Below are 21943 nucleotides of genomic sequence, written 5' to 3'. Positions count from 1 at the left end.
CGCGTGAAGCCCATGCGGGCGCCTGCGCAAGGAAGGGTGCACGATGTTTTCCACCAGGACTGCACTGTCAACACTACGGCCGTCTCTAGCGGCAGCCTCTCAACGACCCCGACGCTCCATACCTCGGAGGACATTTGTCTCGTCAACGATCCATGGACTCTCGGAGGGCTTCCTTGACTTGGCCATCGCGCTGCCCTTCCCACCAGAATGGCCGCCGTACTCGTGCACCATTATCCTCGTCACCGTCGTGACGCGTCTCGCGTTCACTGTTCCTTTCTCAGTCTGGGTACGTGGTATCGCCTTCATGAGATGTGTACGCAGATACTGAGAGGTTCTCAGGCTAAGAACAGGCAATGGCGTGCCGAGCACCTCGCCATTCCTCAGCTGAAGAGCGAGATGCCCGCCATACACAAGGAGGTCCAGCAGCACATGAAAAAGGACGGCTTTCGCGGCGACAAGGACGCTGTCATAGCGGAGATTAACAAACGGAGTCGCGTCATCGTACGTTCGCGTTCCCCGCCGCTGCACGCCGCTGCCCGACTGCTCACACTCCACACCGTAGGCCGCACAACGGCGTAAGACGCTGCTGGCGGAATACAACGCCTCGCCCATCCCGACCATCGCCATGCCAATCCTTACGCAGCTCCCACTCTTCGTCGGGACGAGCATGGTGCTCTCGGACGCCACGCGGAGCGCGGGGACCGTGCTCGACTCGGAGACGTTCCTCACGCTCACGTCGCTCGCGCACCCGGACGCGACGCTCACGCTTCCCATCGTACTCGGAATGATCACGCTCGCGAATGTAGAGAGCTCGCGCTGGTTCGTGAGCGCGGAGGTGCTCCAGCGCGAGCAGCAGGTCGCGAAGTGGACGGCGGAGCGGCGTGCGCGCGGGGAGAACGTGCTCGAGCCGCGCAGGATCTATCAGACGGCGCTCCGGATTATGTCGGTCGGGCGCATCCTCATCGCTGCGATGGTCCCAGGGGTGAGTGGGCCCGCTTGCGTCGGGTGCAGTGAAGAGTGGTCGCTGATTGCGCGGGGTGTTCAGGGCATACAGCTGTATTGGGTGACGTCTGCGACGTTTGGGCTGCTCCAGTCTTGGATACTGGACTACTGGGATATGCGCCGCCGTAAACGCAGCAGCGCGATCGCAGGGAAGGAGGGGCCTTCAGTCTGACATCGACGGGCCATTCAGCATCCAGCATCCATCGAAGAGTCGGCATACCGGCAGGTCCAGGGCAGGCATATGTGAGTACCATTCTCTGTGGCAGGCGGCCGTGCTCGAATGATTACAAAGTGGTATGCGAGGGAGCCCCGTGTTACAGTCCTGCGGGACTTGGAGGTTCCCAGTGGTCCGTCCTTGATCTAATATGACGAGCATGACCGTCTGCCATTCGCGATAAAAATATGGGAAAAACTCACCCGCCATATGGAACACCCGGTCTCAGTCAGCGCATTTACGACCTCAAACCACCGGTCGGTACATATTGTTCGAAGTCGATACCACTGGACCGGGGATGCTTATAACTGCTGGTAAATGTCATGGCTACATGGCCAAAATAAAGCTGGTTTAGCGCGAACAACTTCCATATAGTTAGGTGACAGTACATCTAGCGCTCGCTTGAGGCAGGTGAGTTTAAACTTCAGAAATATGTCACTAATGCGAGCTATGTCTACGTAGGATCCCCAGGTCTCGGAGAGGGTGTATGCTACGAATAACGATTATCGTAAAGTACCCTACGTCGAATGCATTTAATCCGGGTCTATTCATATCTTCCGCAATGCCTGTCCATCCCGTCTATCCACATACCGTCCGATCCCCATGTGCCATGCAATCCTCGGAACGAGCAGACTGAAGCCCGTCAAGAAAGTCGTCCATAGCAGCCCGCTCCATTCCCACATAGTCCACCGACTGTCTCCCAGCGCCCACCAGGTGATAACGAGATGGACGATGTCCGCGATGAGGAGGGGGGTGAGGAGGGCGCCGACGATCTTCTCCTGCAGCGCGGGGTGGGCGAAGAGGTATTTGCGCGCGGCGCCGAGCACGAATAGGTTAATGAGGCCGAGCAGGCCCACGACATGCGCGAGCTGCAGCATGGTGACTTGGGTCGCTTTCGCGAGCGGGCCCGGGGGCGCGCCGCCCGATGGCCAGGGTGCTTGCGCATCGTGCGCCTGCGGATGGCAATCAGTCAGTACATGCATACACGCGCCGGGGAGCAGCTACGCACCCCCTTAGGGTCGGCCAGGGCCCCGACAAAGCCGCAGATTGCGAGGAGGGGCTCGTAGAGGCCGAAGACGAGCCAGTAGCCCCAGGGCAGGGCGGTCGCGGGTGGCCCAGAGCGGCTGGGGGACATGGGGGGCGGAGGAGGTGGGCGTGGCCTGCGGCGGAGGGGAGGGTGTGCGTTATTATGCGTGCCGGAGCATCATGCGAGGCGCGAGAGGACGATGCGGCGGTAGCCAGGCTTTGCCAGACTCAGCTCAGCCACCAGGGGTCGAGCTGTGTCAGCCGCATTTCGATGCGCTTGCCCGAGTCCGCGTCCCCTCCCGCCGCGGAACACAGTCGAAGGACTGAACGCCGTCACGGTCCCGGCCACTTCGGCCCCGGCGCAGCCACGCGCGCTCCGGCCCTGCCGAGCATCCACGTCCCTGCCTGCCTGCCCTGAACTGCCCGCCTTTTCAGCGCACCCGGCGCTTCTCTGCCCTCCATCTTACATGTCGGTCCTTTATTACTAGGCAACCTATGCGTCTATCCACGTCGAGTTGCTAAATGGCAGGCTCCAAGAGAGGATGTCTACGGACATAGCGGTGGTTATAATGCGCGTAGTCTCGCGGCTTCGGCCGCTGTAGATTATGAGCTTCGCTCCCCCAAACAATCCCATCTGTCGCTTGTTTTATCATAAACCTTCCGCTGCGATCCCTACGTGTGTGCAATCTCGACCAACGCCACGATGATGTGATTGGCATTTCATTAACGTCCTATCGTAGGAACATCGGGCACTGCTGCATTGCGCACAGAGGTCGATATCAGCATCGAGGAACGATCACCTCTTCCGCACAGGAACTCTTCGTGTTCTGCACGAAATGCCCGGATAGTTAAGTACACGGTTAACCGCCAAATCCGCAGCGCGACCTGCCCGAGGTCAGAAGGGCACATCGAAGCAACATGGACATAACTCTCGTAGCCGAGGAGGCCGTAGTAGCCGTTTCCGGGCAAGGACGCTCGGAAGACGTGTCCCAACCAGTACACGATGATATGGAACTTGCCTTTCTGGACGCGTGGTACAGGGTCAGCCCGGGAAGCCGCAGTATACACCCCACGAACCTGCGAAGATCATATCGGCTACGCATTCTGGACTCGACCTGCTGTCTGATTCCTCGATCTTAAGTGGTCGTGGGCTTTGTGCGAGCCTCCGTGTCGTAGCCGGGCGAGTAGCTGGTGTCCGGGAAGACATTGTGGACGCCGATTCCGTAGAGCATGAACTCAAGGTAGAGAGCCTCTGCCAAGCCTTAGAGGTGAACGTCAAGATAGTCGTGTATGCACAGAAGACATGATTGACAGACCCCGAAGTGCGAATGTTCCCGGGGAATACGTCGAATAGCCGACCATGGAAAAGTGTCCCAAGGTGGAAGACTCGAGCACGAGTTTCCCCTTAGCTTGACCCCTTGCTTCGCCCGTCACTTCATGGCAGCCTCCGGCGCGTGTGAGCGTACGCAGCAGCGCCATGTGAGCGGGTCCCTTTCGAGCGCTGTGAACGCTTGTGTCCCATAGGACGCGTCCGTATATTTTCGCACCGATTATGCGTTCTGGATCGACCAGAACGGCAGCCGTGAGGCGCCTGCGCAGAGGAACAAGGGCATCCAGACGGTGTCCGCCATGCGTCTCCTCGCGCAGCAGTTGGGCCTGTCTCGGTGTTCACGCCGAATGAATAGGCGTACGTGCGCTGTGCTGCGGACTGACGGTGTTTCTGTGCCACAAACGGGTTAGCAGAGACCACTTGCGTGTGGCGTGGCAGGGTACGTGCCTCCGTCTCTGCTACCGCCGTCCTCAGGCGTTCCTCATTACGCGCTACGACGTATACTCGGGCGCCGCGTTCAACCAGCAGCACGGCGGGAACAAGACCGGTTCCCGATGGACGACGAACCTCCGGTGACGAAGCAGTGCCGTTATGGCACTGGTAGGAGGTTGGTTAGCCGGATTGTTGTCGTTCATCAGAGCATCGACCGCTCACCTGTCGACCAGGATGCCGCGTGTGGGCGAGGAGCTTCGTCTTGGCCAAAACGAGGACGACCGCCGCTTCGAGGGGCGAAAAGGAGATATCATGCAAGTGTCATCACTTTCGTGCCGGCAGATGTTGTACGCGGAGGTACGGGTCTGCTTCGTCCTTCTGGGTTTCGACCTGTTATACGAAGCCGAGCGCGCGTCTGGGCAGTGTAGCGCATCAGCAATGAGATGCGCTCGCAGCCGGCGCTGCTATATAACGTTAATTTGATGTACACGGCCTGCCAAACGTTGCAACGTTGGGGAGCCGTACATGCATGGCACGTTCAAGGAGTCGACGAACTTGGTGCGGCTCGCGCTAATTACAGTAACGGGCGCCTGAGGAGCTCTCCGACCGCTCGGGCCGCTCAATCGAGCAGCAACTCTCCAAACGATCGGCATCCTGCGCTATTTATGACCTTCGCGGCTCCGAATCATCCGCTCTCCCGCTCTCCGTCAATGCCTCCTGCTCTCGACGCCCACCTCGACGCTAGCGCTGCCGGCCAGGGCGATGGCGACCCCATCCGACCACAACGAAAAGGACCCTGAACTAGTCCAGGATGCGACTCACGACCACCTGAACCCAGGCCAGGAGCCCAGCAGCAGCAAGGGTTCCTCCAGCGGCAGCATCTCGGCATCTACGACCCTCCAACGGCGGCATAATGGAACGGGGCGCGTGCAGAACGACGTCGGGGAGGTGCTCGCGCGCCATAGCTCCGTCGGGGACGCGGCGTCTCTGGCGTCCATCGACCGCCCGCCGAGCGAGGAGGAGAAGCTGCCGCCCTCGAAGATATACCACCCGCTGTCCTTCCCGGTGATTGCGCTATTGATGCCGGCCTCGATATTCGGCGTGCTCGCCAGGCTCGGGCTGCAGGCCATTACGACGTATGACGGGCGGAGCATATTCCCTCTTGCATGGATTCAGGCGGCTGGATGCCTCATCATGGGGTTCGCACTGGGGATGAAGGAACCGTTCGGAAGATTGTGCGTGTCCCTCCGTCTCTTCTCGTTACGTTACTGAGCGTTTTGTTGCATTTAGCTATGGGCCACTGTACACTGCAGTGACTACCGGATTTTGCGGATCCCTGACTACATTCTCGGGGTGGCAACTGGACATATTCGAGTCTTGGATAAACGGCACAGCTTCTCATCGAGACTGGTTTCGGGACGTAAGGCAACTCCCTTTCACAAGTTCAAGCGGATGACTGACCCCCCTAATGCTCCCCAGGCCATCGACGGAATCGGCAAGACCGTCTTCACACTCGCCATCGCGCTCTCCGCCGTCTCCTTCGGCGCCCACCTCGCCACGCTCGTCGTCCCGCGCGTGCCCACCCTCCCCCCGCCCCCGCGCCGCGTCCGCTACGCGCTCTCCGCGCTCGCCGTGCTCGTCTACGCCGCCGCCTACCCCGCGTACTTCCGCCTCCCCGCGCGCTACCGCCACGAGGCGACCGCCGCGCTCCTCTTCTCCTTCCCCGGCACGCTCTCGCGCTACCTGCTCTCCGTGCACCTCAACCCGCGCCTCAAGCTCTTCCCGCTCGGGACGTTTGTCGCGAACACGCTTGGGACCGCGCTCCTCGGCACGTTCCAGGTGCTGCAGAGCATACGCGCCCCGAATACGCTCAGCCCGAATGCGTGCTCGGTGTTGAAGGGCCTTGCGGACGGGTATTGCGGGTGTTTGACGACTGTGAGCACGTTCGCGGCGGAGGTCGACGCGCTGGAAAACAGGAAATCGTGGTTGTACGTTTCTATCAGCTGGTTAGTGAGTCAGATCCTGCTCGCGGTCATCATTGGTCCCTCTCTGGGCCCCGGTCATGTCAGTAGACAGATCACTTGTAGCTACGTATGAGAACATCCTAGACCCCAGGTCACTTCTCGATTCGCAAGCATCTATTGGCAGTTGTTCACAGAGATGTAGAAGTTTTGGCTATTGTGATATATTCGTGTTCGACGACGGCGCGGGGCCGTACCGTATTCTACAATACATATCGTCGTTTATCAGCTGCGCGACGGCGGCCCTCAGCCCGCCCGGTATGAGCCTGGCCTCCCCTTCTCTTCTACGCACAACCGGGAAGGCGGAAACCAAAAACAAAGTGAAGGTAAAAACAAACGAAGGACGAAACAGAACAGAATAAAGCCAAGGCCAACAGAGCCAGAACCGGGTAGTAATCGACACGAGATAAGACCAATGCAAGTGTGGAGAAGAGCACGGGGAAGTATGCAAGCGGATGCGGGGGATATGCAAGAATGAAGGGGGCGAGCCGGGGCGGCGGTGGGGGCCGTCGTATGCAGTTGATGCGAAGGGACATGTGTGTGCGGGTGTGGTGGGTGCCAGACGGGAGCAGGTGCAGGTGCGTGCAGGAGAATAAATAGGTAAAGCACTGTGCGGGCGGTAGGGACTCGAATTAGGATATATGCAGGCCGAAGCAGCAGAAGGAGTATCGTAAAGACGTGGTGTGTGTGCGGCGTGGCGGGACAGCAGGAGAAGCACAAGGGCAGAGCGGGGTGCGGGGGCTCGGGGTGAGCAGCGCATGACGTCTGCGGCCGCCGGGGCGTCGACGGGCGCTGCCAAAGCGGCTGTCCGGTGTCGTCTAGATCATTACGGTGGTCGTCAATTAGGCTCGGTCGTGAGGCGTGGGGGGATCTGGCGCGTGGAAAGGGGGCCGCAAGGCCGTAAAGCGCGCAAAAAGATCTGTGTGCAGTGGAAGATAGCGGGGCGAGGGACTGTGCAAGTCGTCATCGGTGCCTGCGGTCTGTCCAAAGCTTGCTAGCCAGGCATCGTGGTGCAAGCCAGGCAGGCCGGACGCAGCTCGCCGCTGACGAGCGGCGAGATCGGTGGTGCCGTGGGTGTGGGTGAGGCGGCCGTGCCGTTCACATAGGAAGGCCTTCCTTCTCCCGAACAAGCGTCTCGAGTTCTTTTCTCGACGCATCACGTGTCCGCGACAGGGAGGAAGAGCGAATGCGGCCGCGCCACTCCTTGACCCACGTCCACCGAGATGCCCGGTCCTCTGCTTGCCGCATTTCCTCCTCCGTAACGGGCGCAGCGGATGCGAGCCAGGCACGCAGCCGATTGCGGCCGAGAATCGGCGCGAGCGAGAGGAACGAGAGCACCGCGAGCTTCATGATGATGTCGGGTGACGTCAAAAGCGACTGCACCGACTGTGATGTCGGACGAGGATTTGTCGCTACCGTCTGGAGGATGTCACCAATTTGGCACGTCACTGCCGTCCACGGCAGAGACCCAATCAAGGCACCCAGGAAGCAATCCCATGCAGCGACGCCACAGACTCCGCTCGCAATGTTGATGCCCGACCAGGGTACGACACCCACGAGACGAAGCACCGAGAGGCGAACCCAAGGGGCGGAGCTGTCCTCTTTGCTGCCGTCACCCTCCAACGCAGAACGCGTCATTTCGAGGGGTTTGGGTATCCACTGCGTCAGGAACGGTCCTAGAGGCGCAGCGAGCATGCTTGCAGACAGCGAACCCATCGTGGTGAGGAACGTGAGCAGGGTGATCGCAAGGACCGGAGGAAACAGGGCGCCTGCCAGGACGTTCTATGACATGGGAATGCGACGATCAATGGCCTGCCATGACGCAAAAAATGGTGTGGACGTACGGCAAGGACGCTCCCGGGTATTGACCAGCTGTGCATCCATATAGTGACTACGGAGATAACGCCGATGACATGCGCAGTGGAGAGCAGTCCGCTCTGTGTATAGCCGTGCAGTTCTCTGCCGAGCTGCGCAAGGTCGGGTAGCGTGCGCGGCCAAGCCATCGTGATGGGCAGTGTTGACATGCATAGCGCGACAATCGCACTCGACAGTGGGAACAGGATGAGCACGAACAGCACGGGCGTGTGCACCTAATAGAATAGCAGAAGGGGGAGAAGGAGGAAAGACGGGCTGTTCAACAAACATCACGCGAGCGGAATGATGGAAGACGCACTGATGGGTAACCTTCCCACAACGAGTTCTTCGCCTTCGGCTGGGGCTTCTCGGCGAACACGTCCCCAAAGTACGCGCGGGTCGGGGAGGCCGACAAGGGCAGAATGGAAGAGTCCTCCGAGCTCGAGCGACTTATGCGCGGCGAGGAGGGCGTGGAGGGGAAGGCCTGCTCAGCAGAGAGGTGCAGCGCCTGTGCCCACCTCGCGAGCATGGATGAAAGCGCGGATCGCGGACGCTGGGATTCGCGCAGCGGGGGTATTGACAGGGAGAGCACTGGGGCGTCCCCGGAGCGCGGCGTGGGCGGGAGCGACGAGGGCGAGGGCGTCGGGGGCGGCAAGTCGAGGAGAGAGTTGGAGCGTCTGCGACCGAGTGATGCGAGGGTCAGAGGCGGGCGGACATTAGTGGAGGATGCGCGGTGTCTGTTCTGAGGGGGGGCAGGCGGACAGAGGGAGGCGGACATGGGCCAGAGAACAGGCAGGGCGCGTCGGACAGAAAAGAGGAAAGGAGAGGCGGGTGTGCCGCAAGGCTGACACGCTCAAATACACTGCCAGCGCCTACGCGTACCCGGCCGACTCTCGCTGGCTTTTTGGGCGTCCTGCCGGCATCAGCCCCAAACCGGGTAATCCCTTCTCGGCCCGTCCCGGCGCACACCACCAAGCTTACGTCCCCACGCTCACTCAGCCCGTCGCAGCCCCGCGTCTGCGCGTCCCCTCCGAACCCGCGCCCGTCGAACGAACCCCATTCAACCCGCACCAGCCCAGCCCAGTCCCTCCTCATCGTCCTCCACATGCTCCAAACCCCCCGCCCTCCAGGCCCTCCATTTCCCACCATCGCCAGAGAAGACTCAGAAGACAACAAGAAGTGCAGCCACAGGCTGATGGTCAACAAGTTCCATCGATCGAGCGCTCGAGACGCCGTCAGTGCGCGGAGTGCATCTCGAAGAGCTGACGGCGCTGACCCATCTTCCCGGGCGCTGCATATAAGCCGGTGCCCGCGGGCGGCGGCGTCTCCGATCGCGTCCGATGCCGTCTATCCCAAACAAGCCTTCTCTGTCGGACGCTGTCTCTTGCGCTTGGTCGTGTGTAATGTAATATCCCGATGTCGCACCTATACGAACTCTCTTGCGCGTAACGGCAGCAGTCATACAGGGGTTCCATGACGCCTTGACTCCCATGCCTGAGCACCACGAGGTTGCCGAATGACTCAATGCTGAGAGCGTCGTGGGTACCGCCGCAGCCCGAAGATGCATGCCCGGGAGGTAGCGGATAGCTACAGAACCTCACAGAACCCTCCTGAACCCTCACATCTCCTATCACGAACACATCCGTCGAGGACGTCGGCAGGCAGTGGCAGCCCGCCCACCTCTTGACAGATCGTCCATCATCCATCGTAGAAGGCGGTAGGTACAAGGGCTCGGGGAGGTGCATGGGTCCGGCAATGAATAGAAACACGCATAGAGTTACAACGAATGCATAGCATCATGGAGTTGACGAGCCCAGGCCCCGGCATAGCGCAGCGTAGCGTACGGAGACAATCGAGGTGAACCGTCCAGCATTCCCTGCTGCTTTTAGTGCGCCCTCCTGCTCTCCTGGATGATGGTGCTCAGCTCCTCGAGCTTTCTCTTCGCGCGGAGGAGCGTGCCCAGCTGCAAAAAATTGAACATCGCGGTCAATCATGCGGTCCTAGCACTTGCAAAACATTATACTAACCCGCTTCTTCGTGAACTTCCGTGCCTTCTTGTCCTGAACATCCAGATATGCCGTCGTTCAACATCTGTAATCGGTATCGGAAAATCAGAGGTACGCACCTTGGAGTTCCTCAACAGCTCCATAACCCGACGCTCGTACGGCGAGAAGCCAGCGACCTCCCGAACGACGGAGCGCACGAACTTGGTGCGCGCGGACTGGATGCCCTTGCGCTGGCTGGGGCGGACAGCCTGGGCGATGGGAGTCGTGGGGTGGCCCTTGTTAAGGCCGTGGCGGAGGTCTAGCATTCCAACGACAGCAGAAAACGCATGCATTCACAGTGAGCAACATGCAACGGGCAGACGGTCGTTCGGCAAGGGTACGCACTGCTACGAGCCATTTTCTTGAAGTCTTGACGCTGCTGGTTGCTGGTGGGCTGTCGCGCGCGATAGAGTACTGTCACTACACGTGACGCTGGGTGCGGGTGGCTGGCGGTGCTATACAGTTGCACGCTCGATCGAGACAAGAAATTCCCACGCGTGATTTGGTCATGTGTCTACTTGTAGGTTGTAGTATACGGGCTCGCCGACGCTTCGTGGTTTAAGTAGTCTAACAATACCGACGACGATGAGGGAGACATGAGGGAGACAAGAAGAAACACAGCCCAATAAATCAGTACGCGTTCAGCACACCTGCGCCCGGTTCCCAGAACCCCGCGGTACCAGCTGGTGTACAACGCGCAACTTTCCGGACGCGGGCGTAGGGGACACCGCTGCACGCCGTTGCTGGGACAACTTGTCATCATCCCGTGGGGTGGGAGGAGGGCCACTCGTCGCCGGTGAGGAAGGCGGGTTAGTGGGCGTGGGTGACTGCAGCGGCACGGCGGTCGCTACGGTGCGTCCCTTCAGTGGCGTGCCTTCCTGCGCCTCCTCTTCCTCCTCTTCCTCCTCGTCATCGTCATCATCTTGCGCATCCTGTGAGACGTGTTAGTACAGTGCGTGTGATTCCACTGTGTAGTGCATCTCACGGGGTCAAAGTCTTCCATTGGTCTATCCTCGTCCGCGGGCTCCTCCTCGTCACCGTAATGCTCGTCATCATCGATCCAGTGCCCCCGCCAGTCAACCAGATCAAGCTCATCGGCGTTCTCGGGGCGAAGCCTCATCCATTGCATGCGGGGTCCGCACTTGGCGCGCTCGCTTACGCGGAACCCGTAGATCTTAGGCACATAGACTTTGCCCGCCGCGCGCTTTTGTCCGCCGTAAGGGTTAGGGTTCACGAAGGGAGGTTGGTTGGAGGACGAGCTTGCGGAAGAGCGTGGGGAGGTAGAAGGGGGCGTAGAGGGCTTCCAGAACGGGGCGGGTGCAAGCTCGCGGTAACTCTGGAAGAAGAGATGTGCAAAAGTCGTGCCAAAGAAAGCACCTGTGATGAACGCGTTTATAAATTACGCGTAAGAGAAGGTAATGCGCATACGTACCATCGACACCCTGGAATCTGCTGCTTGGAGGGGTGTAGATGTCGTTACAGTTCGGGCAGAACAGCTTGACGGTGTCCAATCCGGGCAAATCGGAGCGGCCACAAGGGACGATATTGCATCCGTTGCAATAAACGCGCGGACAAGAACCGAAGATGCCGGCCTCGTACTTGTCAACCTGCGCAGCCGTAGCAATTAATAGGTATTCCCCGGCACGCGTGTATATAGCGCAGCCACTCACCATCGCCTGCAGTCCTGCCCTCGTCAGAATGTAGCGTTGGTGACAGAGGCCATAGAGAAGTTCAGCGGATGCCTCTACAATCGAGACATCGGGTATTTTGGTCGTGTCTTCGTCTGAGCCGGGGTCTATTAGGATGAGACCAGCTAAGCAGATGTTGTACGCGTACCAGGCTCCATGTCTAGCACCATCTCCATAGCTTCCTTCCAGAATGGCACCATAACGTTCAAACCGGTAAGGTTGAAGTCATCTTCGATGAAGTCCTCCGCCACCTCGCAGAAGTACTCGTGTCCGGGGAGTGAACAGAACCAGCTTATCCAGGTCAGCGTCGATGTGGGTGTCGAGGAGCCTATTCAAGACGCGCAAGAAGGGATTGCAGTGCAAGTAACGCGCGATGAGGTGGCAGGAATGGTGTGCCTGTCCGTTAGGAAGACAGAACGCCTGTGTACGATGGTGTATACGCACTGTAGCCATCCTCCTGGTCCTCAGCGTCTTCCATATCCTCGTCGCCCTCCGCAGTGGCACTGACGGTCTCCTCGTCTTGCAGTGATGGCTCCCCAGAGGGTAGCGTAGAATAGTCTGTCCGTCGGGACATAGGGAGTGTCTGTGGCCTGGCCTTGGAGAGTCAGAGATGAAGTGAAGCGAGGGAGACGGTCGTCGCGATTGGCGAGAGCATGGGAGCCACGAGGTCGAACCCCGCGCGTCCCGATAAGGCAAGTCTGGAGGTTAAAGTCGACAACCAACGTAGCGCCGGCGGGCGAAACGTTTCGATGAGGTCGATAGTTGTTGCGTTACACCTCGTCAAATAATCCGAAAGAGATTCATTTGTTGTACTATAAGATCTTTTGTAATACAATGTATCCGAGGGGTCCATTAGAGGGAGAGGGAGCGAGCGACGATATGGGTATGCGAGTAAACTGCGGTGTCAAGAACTAGCAAAAAGGAGCGAAGTCCGATGAAAGAATGGTATGTCAACGCATAGCTAGCTGAGGTCTAGTATCTCGCATTGGGAGGGCGCGTGATTCCGATGACGGTACGTACGATGTCCTCCAAAATGCGGTCCCTGCCTGCGCTGGTGCCCGAATGAGGCTTGGAGCCTGCACAGCATCGGCAGGCACCTCTGAGATGCACGGCGTCCCTGGCTTGAGCAATCGCGACAAATTGTGGGAGTCCGAGATCGTGCGCCTCCAGTTCGGACAGGGATTGAGGGCGAGAGATGACGTCCATATACGAGGGGACCAGCTCGTCGGCGGGGAGGTTGTAGCGCTGCCAGATGATGATCTTCCTGACAGGCTCAATGTATAGCCCGCGCAGCTGAGCTATCGCGTGTTCTCGAAGACTGTCCACTTGCCAGCGATCGGCTTGGTCCATCACTGACGTCCATTCGTCGACGGTGGCGATGTCGCATAAACCCAACGAACTGGGAAGCGGTCACTAGGCGTTTGATACGGGGAAAATATAGCCACATACTGAGGATATAGCAGACTGAGAAAGCGGGTGAAATTAGCGGCTTGTATCCCCGACAAAATTATGGGATTCTCTTCGGAGCATCCTTCGCTAGAGCCTGCCGGCTGCGGGATCGTGAAGAGCGCTTCGAATACAGGAGAATGTTTCCCGAGCAGCGATCGATGTAGCTTGTACTGTACGTCCTCGACCTGGAAGTGAAGTCTCATTAGCATGTGTTTTGTGCGAGATCACGGACACTGTGGCTAACCTGAAGCAACACGTTGCCATCGGCAAAGAAGTAGTCGCGGTGCTTCTGAACCTTGGGGACAGAGGAAGCACAGTCCACATTGTGTTCACCCCTTTGGCCTGCGGTATTAAATTAGCTTGGTTAAGTGTGGAGTCTCAAGACAGGACAGCATACCGATGCGATCTTGGGTGAGTGTCCAGGGCGTCGAGATGCTTGGCATGTTCGACGGTCGCAAGCAATATTTCGATGGTACGCGTTAGTGGAAGATGAATGCGGGGCGGAGGTGGCGCAGCTGCGGTAAGTGTAAGAAGGCAAGAATGGCCCAGCCGCTGAGCCACAAACGACGCCAGAATGCCACGGTGACACGCGTAACGCGAAACCTTCTTTCACGTGATCGCGTCACGATAGCACTGCCGCGACGTCGACGCGACTCGCCCGCATCTCGCGGACTTCCTTCTTGTCCTCCGACCACCACGTCCAGTCTTTCTTGCAAGTCCATCTCCATGAACGGGAGGCTACTCCGTCAAGCCCTCTTTTCCTCTTCGGAGCCTGATGCGCACTCGTCTTCGACGCTATCCGGCGCATATACCGAGGCTATTGGTAGATCTGGATCACCCGCCGCGACGCAATATGCGCAACCAGCGCCGGAATCCTCGCACTCCCTTCTACCCCGCGGTGGTGTCTTCTTTTCCGAAAGCTTAGCGCAGGATTTACCTCACGATTCTAAGCTTATGGGTAGTCGTAATTTGGCGTCTACACAGTCATCACCGCGAGGAGCCAGGCAGACAGATGACCAACAGCTCACGGATCGTTCCAAGTCGATGCTCCCATTCTTTGCCGACGCTTCCAGACCTCTGTCTCGGGGCCCCGGTCTTAGAACTACCGGGCAGGAGAACGCCTCCGATTTCGCGCGCGCTCAACAGCGCAAGTCGCGTGCTTTCTCTCAAACGAGGCCTGGAAGGAGCCTTCACCAGCGCCTTGACCCTGGTATGGCATATTACCCTTCGTATGTAGTGGCAGACGCTTATATTGCCATAGACGACGAACAAGCCCCGCCTCCATACCCTACCTTCGAAACCTCCCAACGCGTCACGGAAGTACATCACATGCAAGCCTTTCGTAGATCTGAGGAGATGCCTCCACATGCTCCGTCGAGGAGCGTGTCTGTGTTGAGTTCGACCCATGGTAGGCACCAGGAAGACGACTTGTCATCCATCATGATGCGAGGAGCCACGGACTTAAGACACGCTAAGTTTGAACTCGAGGAACAGGTAGTGATTTCCGTGGTTCGAAAGACGCATATATGTTGAAGAATACTTCGATAGCGTCGGCAGATTTCCCTCCTTCAGTCACAGATAGAGTCGGTCCGAAAGGAGAAGGATGAGCTATCCCAGCGGCTCAAGAATGTGAAGGATTCAGCAAAGCAGGGCTTGCAAACAAGCTCCAAGAGGTCTGCACCAGTTCACTTCTCAAACGCACATCAACTAACCTGGATATATGCTAGTCTGGAAGCCTTACGCATGACCGTGCAGGAGCTGAAGACGCAGTCTGACAGTTCGTTTGCATTCGTCAACGAAGCACGCTCGTCCATCGACGACGTGCAAACACTGCGCACTACCATATCCACATCGCTTCAAGGTTGGCGCTACTTCCGTTCCGTTGAGCGCATATCGTTTAATGGAATTCTTAGGCATGGCCCCGTACATAGAAGGCGGCGCAGAATGGACAAAAGTGAGGGAAATGAAGAATATCATGAGTACCTTAGAGCTTGAGTGCTCTAAGAGTGAGTACCAGCGACGGTTGACGTTGTTTTTTATCGATGCTAACAGCTGCTTATAGGCGAACAAGTTGCTGATCTCCTTCGAGATCGCCTGCAGTCCGTCGGAGGAGAGTTAAGCGAAGCGATGAGCCGTGTCACGGAGCTGGAAGCGGCCCAGGCGGAAGACCGCGTTGCGCTGTCCCGGGCGAACACTGCAATGACGCGCACTGGTACGTTCTACAACATCGTCGCCGTCGAATATATACTTGAGCAATGATACAGCCGAAGAGCTGTCTTCTATCATGGCCGGCGCCAAGAAACAACAAGGCGAGCTGTACGATACGCTAGCCGTAGCCGCAGAGTCTGAGGCAAAGGCACAAACCGCAACTATGAGGTATGTAAAAACGCCAATACTCGGAACATAGGCTAACTTTCTATCCCGAAGGATACAAGAACTCCAGGAGACCTTGCGCGTCAAGGACGAGGAGCTACAGGCGCTGCAGAATGTTCGACCCGAGTGCGTTTCCTTCCGATTTATAAAGCAACCGCTGTTCTGATATCCACTAGGGTCGCACGACTGCAAACCATCCTCCTAGAAAAGAATGCCCTCATCGCGAAGCAAGAAAGCAACAAAATCCAGTACGGCCTTTCCTCAGTCATATTGACCGGCATACTGAGCGCACGCATAGGATTCCTCAACTCAAAGCTACTGTAAACGAGTTGGAAATTAGGATCGCTGAACTCACCACACTCGCGTCCAGCAAGGAAGCTGCGATAACTGACCTTCAGTCACGGTACCATTCTCGCATTTCTAACATGATTCCGAAGCTGATATTTGCATCAGGATCGCGCATATGGAGGCCGAACTAGACGGAAGGAACGCAGAAGCGAAGACCCTTGCAGAGGAGCTGGGCACTATCAAAGCTCGCGAACAGACATTGACGACGGACAATGGAAGACTGCACGACGAGAAGCGCACACTGACCGAGAAGCTCGATGACCTAGAGGCCACTCTTGCACGCGCTCGGCAAGAGTTGGAAACACGTTCTGAAAGGTGGGTTTCATCCACATATCATTGCCAGCTCTTCTCAAGCCGAATTATCAGGCTGCAGGCGGCGAATGCACGGTCACAGGTAGGGTTCACCGGCGTCGCTCCTCTATGTCATAACGCACCGGATGTCTTGTAGACGTTCGAGGAACGATTCGAAGACCAGTCGGTCACCCTACGTATCACCAGGGAAGCTGCAGGTGATGCACAGGTAAGCAGCCATCGCTGCGTTTCCGAAATATCATGCTCACCTTGTATAGGAGCGTTTGCTTGCGGCAGAGATGTTGCACGCGGTATCCACCAACATTTTTGACCACTGACTTGTAAACTGACGATACTGCAGAAACAACTTGCGGATGTCACAGCCAGACTCGAACAAGAGATCGCGATATTGCGGGAGCAGAAACTCGGATCGCAAGCAACCATCGACGTCATGAATGCCGCGCTGAAGCGCCATGAACGCACACTTCAGGTCATGCAAGAAGAGCATGCTGACCGTCTGAAGGAACAATCTGCTTCACACGTAGAACGCTTACACCAAGAGGAGAAACATCTCCAGCAACTCGTCGACAATCTCGCAGACTCGCGGGCACGCATCGAATCCTCGGAAGGAAACGTCCGCCGACTCGAGGGCGAGATCGTTGGCTTGCGTCTTGAGCTGAAGGAAGCCCAATTGCCCTCTCCAGAGACAGAGGCCGAGCTACGTACTCTCAGATCCCGAGTCTCGACCTTGGAGGGTGCAGAGATGATGAACACTGTTCGTGCGAAGACAATCGAGTCTAGATATCGCACCGGAGACCTTGTGCGTCTTCATGATACACCGTCCTGAAAATTCACTGATCATACTCGTTGGCGCAGAATGACGAGGAGAAAGCTTTCATCAATACCCTGGTGCGCACCTCGCAAGCGATTCACGAACAAGAGCTCGTCGCCAATAGGAATGAGCTGCGTCGCGTGAGTCAATTTCAGAAATGTTCTGCATGCTCTAGTCTCTTATTCTTTTCTAGCGCGACAACGCCCTAAAGGAGACGCGGGCCAAGGTGCATCTTTTAGAGAGCACCCTGGCGAAACATCTCACTGCGCCGGTCAGCGCCCTCGTATCCATGATACTCGAGATGAGACTAAGCAATTGACGTTCACAGAAGCCGAAACCTGCACCTCCTACGGTAATTGACCACTCTATGATAGACCCAACGGCGTGGATGTCCTCGGGACAGAGCAGCTCTCCTGTTCATGCACCTGACCGCGATGGACAGGTATGTGAGCTGCGGTCCTGTCTTCTTTCGCTGACATTGTCGGACGTTGTTTCCCTTGTCAGCTCGACGTTGACGTCGTAGTCCCGGCCAAAGCAGCGCCTGTTGCTAGCAGAGTCGGTCAAATAACACCTGCTCAAACGGACTCTGCGCAACCACAATCGGCACTGAATCGGGCTCAGACTCTTAAGGGCCCAGTTAGAAAGACTCCTCCAACAGCCGGTGCGGCCACCTACGCAAAAAGGGGGAACTTCAGCCGACTTGCAACAGACTGTTCCGACGAGATCCTGGACTTCGACGACGATGGCGTTCGGAAGCCGTCTCCGACGTCTTCTCTAGGCAAGAGAAGCAAGCCAAGTTCACCGCCTCAGCAGGCCGACGCACATGGTATACCCAAGCCTCTCAAGCGTTTGGTGAGTATCTTGCGTGTTCATCGAGACGTGTCCTCATGGGAATTATAGAGAACCACCGCTCGCAAGGCGGAGGCCGCTGATAACGATACCTCTGTTAGCGCGACATCGAAGAGGGTATGCCATCTGCTTATGAATCGCGCATCATTCAGCACTGATTCGCCGCAGGTTGTTCAACCAAGGGACTCTAAGAACAGGCCTCGCAAACGCCGCTAGGACATCCCCCTTTCTGCTCGCTGCTACTGCTGTCTGTCTACCTGCCGGTCTCGTCTCGTCTCTTGGCTCTCCATCTGGCTTGCCTTGCTGTCCTGTCGTGAAGTCTCTGGCTGACTGTGGGCTTGGTGGCAAACCTATCGTCTCTCGTGGATCTGTACGAAGAGGTTACTGGAGCTCGCTTTTCACGTGTCCCGATCACTGCCAATTATGAACGCCTAACAGTGATAATTATTGTATGATATGGGGAATAAAAGGATGTTCTTGGTACCCGTATCGTGAGCTACATAATAATGTGCGGTCTTCCACATGATGTCCTGGTCTATTTCAAACACCATCGAGAGTTAAAAAGAACAATAAACCAAACAAAAAAAGTGAGTCGGCCCAGGCTCGAACTGAGGACCTTCTGTGCACCACCTATTGTGTTAGACAGATGCGATAACCAACTACGCCACCGACCCATGTGAACACTATCGTAGAGTACATCTATACCCAGAACCCAATAGTCCTCATATACACTCTGGTCCACAATTCTACTCTACAGGTACACACCATCGTCCTCGTCCCCATCGCCGTCTGAGAGTCCATTGCGCGAGGTGGATATGCTGCTCCTTACCCTATCATTGTGAGAGTGTGCTCCGTTAGGCTGTACAGGTGCGACGGCCGGAACGGTGCTGCCAGCAGGTCGGTCCCTTGCTAGAGGTTGCACGTCGTAGTGTGGGCCCATCGGTAGGCCTTTTTCGACCAAAACCATCCGCAAGATTGTTATCCTCTCCTTTTGTGAGCCACTGCGGTGCGAGCATGATCAATATTCTGCACATAGCGGTGGCTGTGTGAAGGTGAAGGAACTTACATGACAACCTCGTTTTCTTCGAAGGCCTCAGTGAGATCGGTATCACCCGGACTGGTGGACAGTGCATCCTGCAGTTCATCCTGCGTTCGCTGCAGATGCGCGACGGAGTTCTGCAAACGAGTAATCTCTGCTGCACAGTGAGCGGTGCACCGATGCGGATCAGACGAGGCGTCGAAGGGCCGGTGCTCACCCTCGCTGATGATTGGCACGTCTAGCAGCCTCGCCTCTTCCAGCGTGAACGGCTGAGTATACCGAGGCCTGTATTCCATGGCGATGTGCACTTGACGTAACGGTAGGAACGTCCCGAAAGCAATATCGTCCTGCTCGTCGTGAATACACCTGTACTCGGGCCAGACCACCGGAAGGAACACTGACGCGTTGGATTATGTAACGAGTGTGCGCATGTGTACAGCTCTATGCTGCTATAACGGTACGTTCAAGTTCGTACTTCCAAAAATCAAGAAAGGAGAGAAGAGGCGTGCACGCGACAGAAGCGGGCTGAGTGCGTCGGCAGCCATTAGTGTATTCCGGACTAAAATGTGGGGTAGAGGATACAATGCGAGGTAGCCGGAATAATCGAAAACCAGTGCTCTAGGGGTCACGCGTATGCATGGGTTGTCCGGGTGGCACGAAAGCAAGAATGAAAAGCAGCTACACGCCCAACCTGCAAGATAGACAGCATCAGATACGCCCCGATGTGAAGGGCAGGAGATTTGGGGTGCTTACTTTCGCTTGCTCGACTCATACACCACATACGATATCGACACGGCAGGCACGACCTGGCGTCGCACGGACCGATGTCAATGTGTCTGATACGCACGGTGGACGCGATCACTCACCTTCGCCAGTGTAGGTAATAGGCCCCGGTAGAAGCCGCGCCAGCCGTCTCGCGCGTACGTCTTCTGTACCACATCGAGGATACCGGTGTACCGCTCTGGGTGCCCGGACGACCCAGACGCCTGCAGGCGCGTCCGGACAAGGTTCAGGGGGTATACGCTCGTCGCGCCGACGCTCCCTGACACGCTGCCAAACGCAAGCAGCGCGAGCATACCCGGCTCCTCTTTGTGTGTTGATCGGAGGTACGCGAGCTTCAGCGCCTCAAAGGTGCTCATGTCGATCGCGGAGTATCTGTGCGGAATCGGGTAAGCATTCCGTGCACTTAGAGGGGGCTAGGTCTTACGGGAACACGCCAATGAGACCTATCTGCACGTCGCGGGAGTCAGTGCGTTTTCTTTACGTGAATTGCCGCACGCTTACGGTAAGTCCGCGGTAGAATGCGCGCACGCGGCCCATTTGCCATATGCGACTCGCCGCTTCGCGTAGTGACCGTCGCTGACCGTCCGCACTGGCCATCATTTGCGTCTGCATGGTCTGATCAGCACCGCACGTCAACTCGGTAAACGCACGCCCAAACCTTCAGGGTCTCTATAGGATAGATGGCTGCAACGAAGTAAGCACATGTAGGGTGTAAAGCAGGGTAGTCACTCACTGAACTGGCTACTGATGCCACCCATGCCGCCAGACAAGAAACGGCTGATGCCGCTGATGTCTCGTGGGTCCTCTACCTTGTCCCAGTATTTGGCGAAGAAACGTTTCTGAGAGCAGTACAAGTTATAACGAGGTCGAGGCGAGATTTAGAGGGGAAAACTAACCGATGATTCGTATGCAAAAAACTTGATGGCGGACTCGGGCAGGATCTTCGCGACGGAGAGACCGTTTCCCGTCCAGAAGGCCAAGACGCCTCCTTCCGCATATATTCTAGCGACCGCGCCCGCTATCGCTTTGAATCCGCGAACCGGTGCTTGAGGTGTGAGTACCGTTCCGCCGAGTTCTGGTGGTCGTGTAATGAGGAAGATCTTTAACCGGTCAAATGGCGCAGTACATGTTCGCGACACTGGTGGAGGTCAGTACGTGAATGATTACCATAAGAAATAGTCCTACCGGCTCCAGCGACGCCACCCGCCAATAGGAATCTTGCGGCGGTCGATCCTCCAAGCCAGGTATGATGAGGCTCCTCTTCCTCATACTCCTCATCGTACTCGTCGTCGTCATCTTCGTCACCATATGGTGACCTATGGTCTACAGGAACGGGCGGAACGTCTTTGGGTATAGGCAAAACACGTGGCTGGTCTAATGATAAGTCTTCGGCGCTGAGGCTCACATCCCCTGCGGCAGGATAGCGGTCAGAATATTTTCATCGCCGTAGTGGCCGATCACAGTACCTTCCATGTTCACGCGTGCAGCGCCGCGCCCGTCGTCGCCAAGGTATTTGCGCACTTCGTAGTACCGGAAGATCTCCTCCGTTGATGCTTTTCGTGGCAAGAGCAGGAGGAAGTCCCGGAACTCTCTGAAGCTGACTGCATGCGAGTGCGGCGAGGCCGTGACCAAGGTCATGAACTCAGTGAGGGTGGAACCGGAAAGCTTGATGCCTATGATACCATGAATAAGCCACGCTCCGTATCAAACACGGGCTTCGTACCTGCTTTCTCGAGTGCGAGCTCCAGCTCTGTCACGTCGAGGTGCCCATTGCCATCGAGGTCAAGCTCGTCATGGAATATATGCCACAGCTCTGTCTACGCTCAGCGCCCCGCCCCCTCACAAATACACCACACACGACGTACCAGCCTCCTTCGCGTCCGCATACTGCTCGAACTCCGCCCACGAAACCCGTCGTGCAAACGGCCCGCGCGTGGGCACCCCACAGCGGCCCAGCAGCTCGTCCTCGTACATCTCGCCCAGCTGCTTCGCGCTCTCCGCCGTGAGGTCCCCGTCGGACTTCACCGGGTACGCCCGGGCGACGGCCTCCGCGTCGTCGGCGCCGTTATTGCCCTCGTTGCGCTTCGGCAGCCGTCGCCACAGCGCGCGCAGCCGCTGCTGGCGGGCATCCCCCTCGAGCGCGCGGAACTCGCGGAGACTGTGCGGGATGGGCTGGAATGGGGGCGGGTCGGAGCGCAGGCGCGGGATGAACGGGCGCGGGCGCGCGCCGGACAGCACCTCCTCGTAGATCTGCCGCGCGGAGGGTCTCGCGGGTTCATCGGTGCCTCCCATGAGGCTCCAGGGTGGTTGTGTGGGTGTATGTTGGGAGTTGCGGCTGGGTCTGCAGATGTGTTACGCGGCGCGTGG

The 21943-nt window shown here is 57.5% G+C and overlaps 11 protein-coding genes and 1 non-coding gene across 12 annotated transcripts; 3 read left to right on the top strand and 9 right to left on the bottom strand.

The window, feature by feature from the left end:
• Positions 1-43: 43 nt before the first annotated feature.
• Positions 44-1174, top strand: TRAVEDRAFT_115603 (uncharacterized protein; the record flags this gene model as incomplete). The annotated part of the gene is made up of 4 exons (XM_008037562.1): positions 44-286; positions 340-501; positions 563-982; positions 1046-1174. 4 exons carry the CDS (start codon positions 44-46, stop codon positions 1172-1174), a joined length of 954 nt encoding a protein of 317 aa, XP_008035753.1.
• Positions 1175-1589: 415 nt separating this feature from the next.
• TRAVEDRAFT_163692 (uncharacterized protein) lies at positions 1590-2381 on the bottom strand. Its single transcript, XM_008037561.1, has 2 exons — positions 2226-2381; positions 1590-2169 (listed from the first exon to the last, which is right to left on the bottom strand). Exons 1-2 carry the CDS (start codon positions 2349-2351, stop codon positions 1765-1767), a joined length of 531 nt encoding a protein of 176 aa, XP_008035752.1. The 5' UTR covers positions 2352-2381; the 3' UTR covers positions 1590-1764.
• A 997-nt stretch (positions 2382-3378) lies between these two features.
• Positions 3379-3721, bottom strand: TRAVEDRAFT_44838 (uncharacterized protein; the record flags this gene model as incomplete). The annotated part of the gene is made up of 2 exons (XM_008036884.1): positions 3379-3503; positions 3559-3721. 2 exons carry the CDS (start codon positions 3719-3721, stop codon positions 3379-3381), a joined length of 288 nt encoding a protein of 95 aa, XP_008035075.1.
• A 995-nt stretch (positions 3722-4716) lies between these two features.
• On the top strand, positions 4717-6149 carry TRAVEDRAFT_144275 (uncharacterized protein). Its single transcript, XM_008037560.1, has 3 exons — positions 4717-5239; positions 5295-5424; positions 5484-6149. Exons 1-3 carry the CDS (start codon positions 4767-4769, stop codon positions 6099-6101), a joined length of 1221 nt encoding a protein of 406 aa, XP_008035751.1. The 5' UTR covers positions 4717-4766; the 3' UTR covers positions 6102-6149.
• Positions 6150-6410: 261 nt separating this feature from the next.
• Positions 6411-8689, bottom strand: TRAVEDRAFT_163686 (uncharacterized protein). The gene is made up of 3 exons (XM_008037559.1): positions 8199-8689; positions 7870-8115; positions 6411-7807 (listed from the first exon to the last, which is right to left on the bottom strand). The coding sequence occupies exons 1-3, from the start codon at positions 8655-8657 to the stop codon at positions 7124-7126; spliced, it is 1389 nt and encodes a 462-aa protein (XP_008035750.1). The 5' UTR covers positions 8658-8689; the 3' UTR covers positions 6411-7123.
• An 819-nt stretch (positions 8690-9508) lies between these two features.
• On the bottom strand, positions 9509-10318 carry TRAVEDRAFT_144269 (ribosomal protein L36e). The gene is made up of 4 exons (XM_008037558.1): positions 10270-10318; positions 10005-10183; positions 9907-9939; positions 9509-9842 (listed from the first exon to the last, which is right to left on the bottom strand). The coding sequence occupies exons 1-4, from the start codon at positions 10280-10282 to the stop codon at positions 9765-9767; spliced, it is 303 nt and encodes a 100-aa protein (XP_008035749.1). The 5' UTR covers positions 10283-10318; the 3' UTR covers positions 9509-9764.
• A 131-nt stretch (positions 10319-10449) lies between these two features.
• Positions 10450-12211, bottom strand: TRAVEDRAFT_70218 (uncharacterized protein). The gene is made up of 6 exons (XM_008037557.1): positions 12057-12211; positions 11761-11940; positions 11595-11707; positions 11357-11531; positions 10910-11301; positions 10450-10856 (listed from the first exon to the last, which is right to left on the bottom strand). The coding sequence occupies exons 1-6, from the start codon at positions 12184-12186 to the stop codon at positions 10566-10568; spliced, it is 1281 nt and encodes a 426-aa protein (XP_008035748.1). The 5' UTR covers positions 12187-12211; the 3' UTR covers positions 10450-10565.
• A 215-nt stretch (positions 12212-12426) lies between these two features.
• TRAVEDRAFT_144265 (uncharacterized protein) lies at positions 12427-13541 on the bottom strand. The gene is made up of 4 exons (XM_008037556.1): positions 13459-13541; positions 13306-13403; positions 13062-13246; positions 12427-13011 (listed from the first exon to the last, which is right to left on the bottom strand). The coding sequence occupies exons 1-4, from the start codon at positions 13502-13504 to the stop codon at positions 12585-12587; spliced, it is 756 nt and encodes a 251-aa protein (XP_008035747.1). The 5' UTR covers positions 13505-13541; the 3' UTR covers positions 12427-12584.
• Positions 13542-14804: 1263 nt separating this feature from the next.
• TRAVEDRAFT_44832 (uncharacterized protein) lies at positions 14805-17970 on the top strand (the record flags this gene model as incomplete). The annotated part of the gene is made up of 18 exons (XM_008036883.1): positions 14805-14922; positions 14975-15067; positions 15124-15273; positions 15326-15437; positions 15489-15560; positions 15611-15682; positions 15733-15837; positions 15888-16097; positions 16149-16176; positions 16231-16302; positions 16352-16384; positions 16435-16893; positions 16950-17045; positions 17099-17176; positions 17234-17347; positions 17410-17757; positions 17806-17871; positions 17923-17970. 18 exons carry the CDS (start codon positions 14805-14807, stop codon positions 17968-17970), a joined length of 2274 nt encoding a protein of 757 aa, XP_008035074.1.
• A 372-nt stretch (positions 17971-18342) lies between these two features.
• Positions 18343-18428, bottom strand: TRAVEDRAFT_t42. The gene has a single exon. It is a non-coding gene; the product is annotated as a tRNA-Val (tRNA).
• A 77-nt stretch (positions 18429-18505) lies between these two features.
• Positions 18506-19089, bottom strand: TRAVEDRAFT_44831 (uncharacterized protein; the record flags this gene model as incomplete). Its single annotated transcript, XM_008036882.1, has 3 exons — positions 18506-18755; positions 18821-18947; positions 19011-19089. 3 exons carry the CDS (start codon positions 19087-19089, stop codon positions 18506-18508), a joined length of 456 nt encoding a protein of 151 aa, XP_008035073.1.
• A 453-nt stretch (positions 19090-19542) lies between these two features.
• On the bottom strand, positions 19543-21868 carry TRAVEDRAFT_115766 (mitochondrial carrier; the record flags this gene model as incomplete). Its single annotated transcript, XM_008037555.1, has 11 exons — positions 19543-19599; positions 19660-19948; positions 20001-20023; positions 20078-20182; positions 20235-20260; positions 20310-20415; positions 20473-20714; positions 20762-20986; positions 21043-21249; positions 21300-21389; positions 21442-21868. The coding sequence occupies 11 exons, from the start codon at positions 21866-21868 to the stop codon at positions 19543-19545; spliced, it is 1797 nt and encodes a 598-aa protein (XP_008035746.1).
• Positions 21869-21943: the final 75 nt, after the last annotated feature.

Source organism: Trametes versicolor (genome assembly GCF_000271585.1).
Source record: "Trametes versicolor FP-101664 SS1 unplaced genomic scaffold TRAVEscaffold_3, whole genome shotgun sequence".
Taxonomy (NCBI): domain Eukaryota; kingdom Fungi; phylum Basidiomycota; class Agaricomycetes; order Polyporales; family Polyporaceae; genus Trametes; species Trametes versicolor.
Note: the sequence above shows the minus strand (reverse complement) of the source record. Positions and strands in the feature narration are given on the sequence as shown.

Bases quoted from the DNA above. Each gene is read 5' to 3' on its own strand.
- TRAVEDRAFT_163692 (XM_008037561.1), bottom strand. From the start codon at position 2,351: ATGTCCCCCAGCCGCTCTGGGCCACCCGCGACCGCCCTGCCCTGGGGC. The intron at 2,170-2,225 runs GTGCGTAGCTGC...TGCCATCCGCAG, and splicing joins CCCTGGCCGACCCTAAGGGG to GCGCACGATGCGCAAGCACC.
- TRAVEDRAFT_144275 (XM_008037560.1), top strand. From the start codon at position 4,767: ATGGCGACCCCATCCGACCACAACGAAAAGGACCCTGAACTAGTCCAG. The intron at 5,240-5,294 runs GTGCGTGTCCCT...TGTTGCATTTAG, and splicing joins AAGGAACCGTTCGGAAGATT to CTATGGGCCACTGTACACTG. The intron at 5,425-5,483 runs GTAAGGCAACTC...AATGCTCCCCAG, and splicing joins ATCGAGACTGGTTTCGGGAC to GCCATCGACGGAATCGGCAA.
- TRAVEDRAFT_163686 (XM_008037559.1), bottom strand. From the start codon at position 8,657: ATGTCCGCCTCCCTCTGTCCGCCTGCCCCCCCTCAGAACAGACACCGC. The intron at 8,116-8,198 runs GTGCGTCTTCCA...CTATTCTATTAG, and splicing joins TGTGGGAAGGTTACCCATCA to GTGCACACGCCCGTGCTGTT. The intron at 7,808-7,869 runs GTACGTCCACAC...CCCATGTCATAG, and splicing joins TACCCGGGAGCGTCCTTGCC to AACGTCCTGGCAGGCGCCCT.
- TRAVEDRAFT_144269 (XM_008037558.1), bottom strand. The intron at 9,940-10,004 runs GTGCGTACCTCT...CTGGATGTTCAG, and splicing joins AGCTGTTGAGGAACTCCAAG to GACAAGAAGGCACGGAAGTT. The intron at 9,843-9,906 runs GTTAGTATAATG...AATTTTTTGCAG, and splicing joins GGAAGTTCACGAAGAAGCGG to CTGGGCACGCTCCTCCGCGC.
- TRAVEDRAFT_70218 (XM_008037557.1), bottom strand. From the start codon at position 12,186: ATGTCCCGACGGACAGACTATTCTACGCTACCCTCTGGGGAGCCATCA. The intron at 11,532-11,594 runs GTGAGTGGCTGC...ACGGCTGCGCAG, and splicing joins GGGCAGGACTGCAGGCGATG to GTTGACAAGTACGAGGCCGG. The intron at 11,302-11,356 runs GTACGTATGCGC...CGTTCATCACAG, and splicing joins CAGATTCCAGGGTGTCGATG to GTGCTTTCTTTGGCACGACT.
- TRAVEDRAFT_144265 (XM_008037556.1), bottom strand. From the start codon at position 13,504: ATGCCAAGCATCTCGACGCCCTGGACACTCACCCAAGATCGCATCG. The intron at 13,404-13,458 runs GTATGCTGTCCT...TTAATACCGCAG, and splicing joins ACTCACCCAAGATCGCATCG to GCCAAAGGGGTGAACACAAT. The intron at 13,247-13,305 runs GTTAGCCACAGT...CTTCACTTCCAG, and splicing joins ATGGCAACGTGTTGCTTCAG to GTCGAGGACGTACAGTACAA.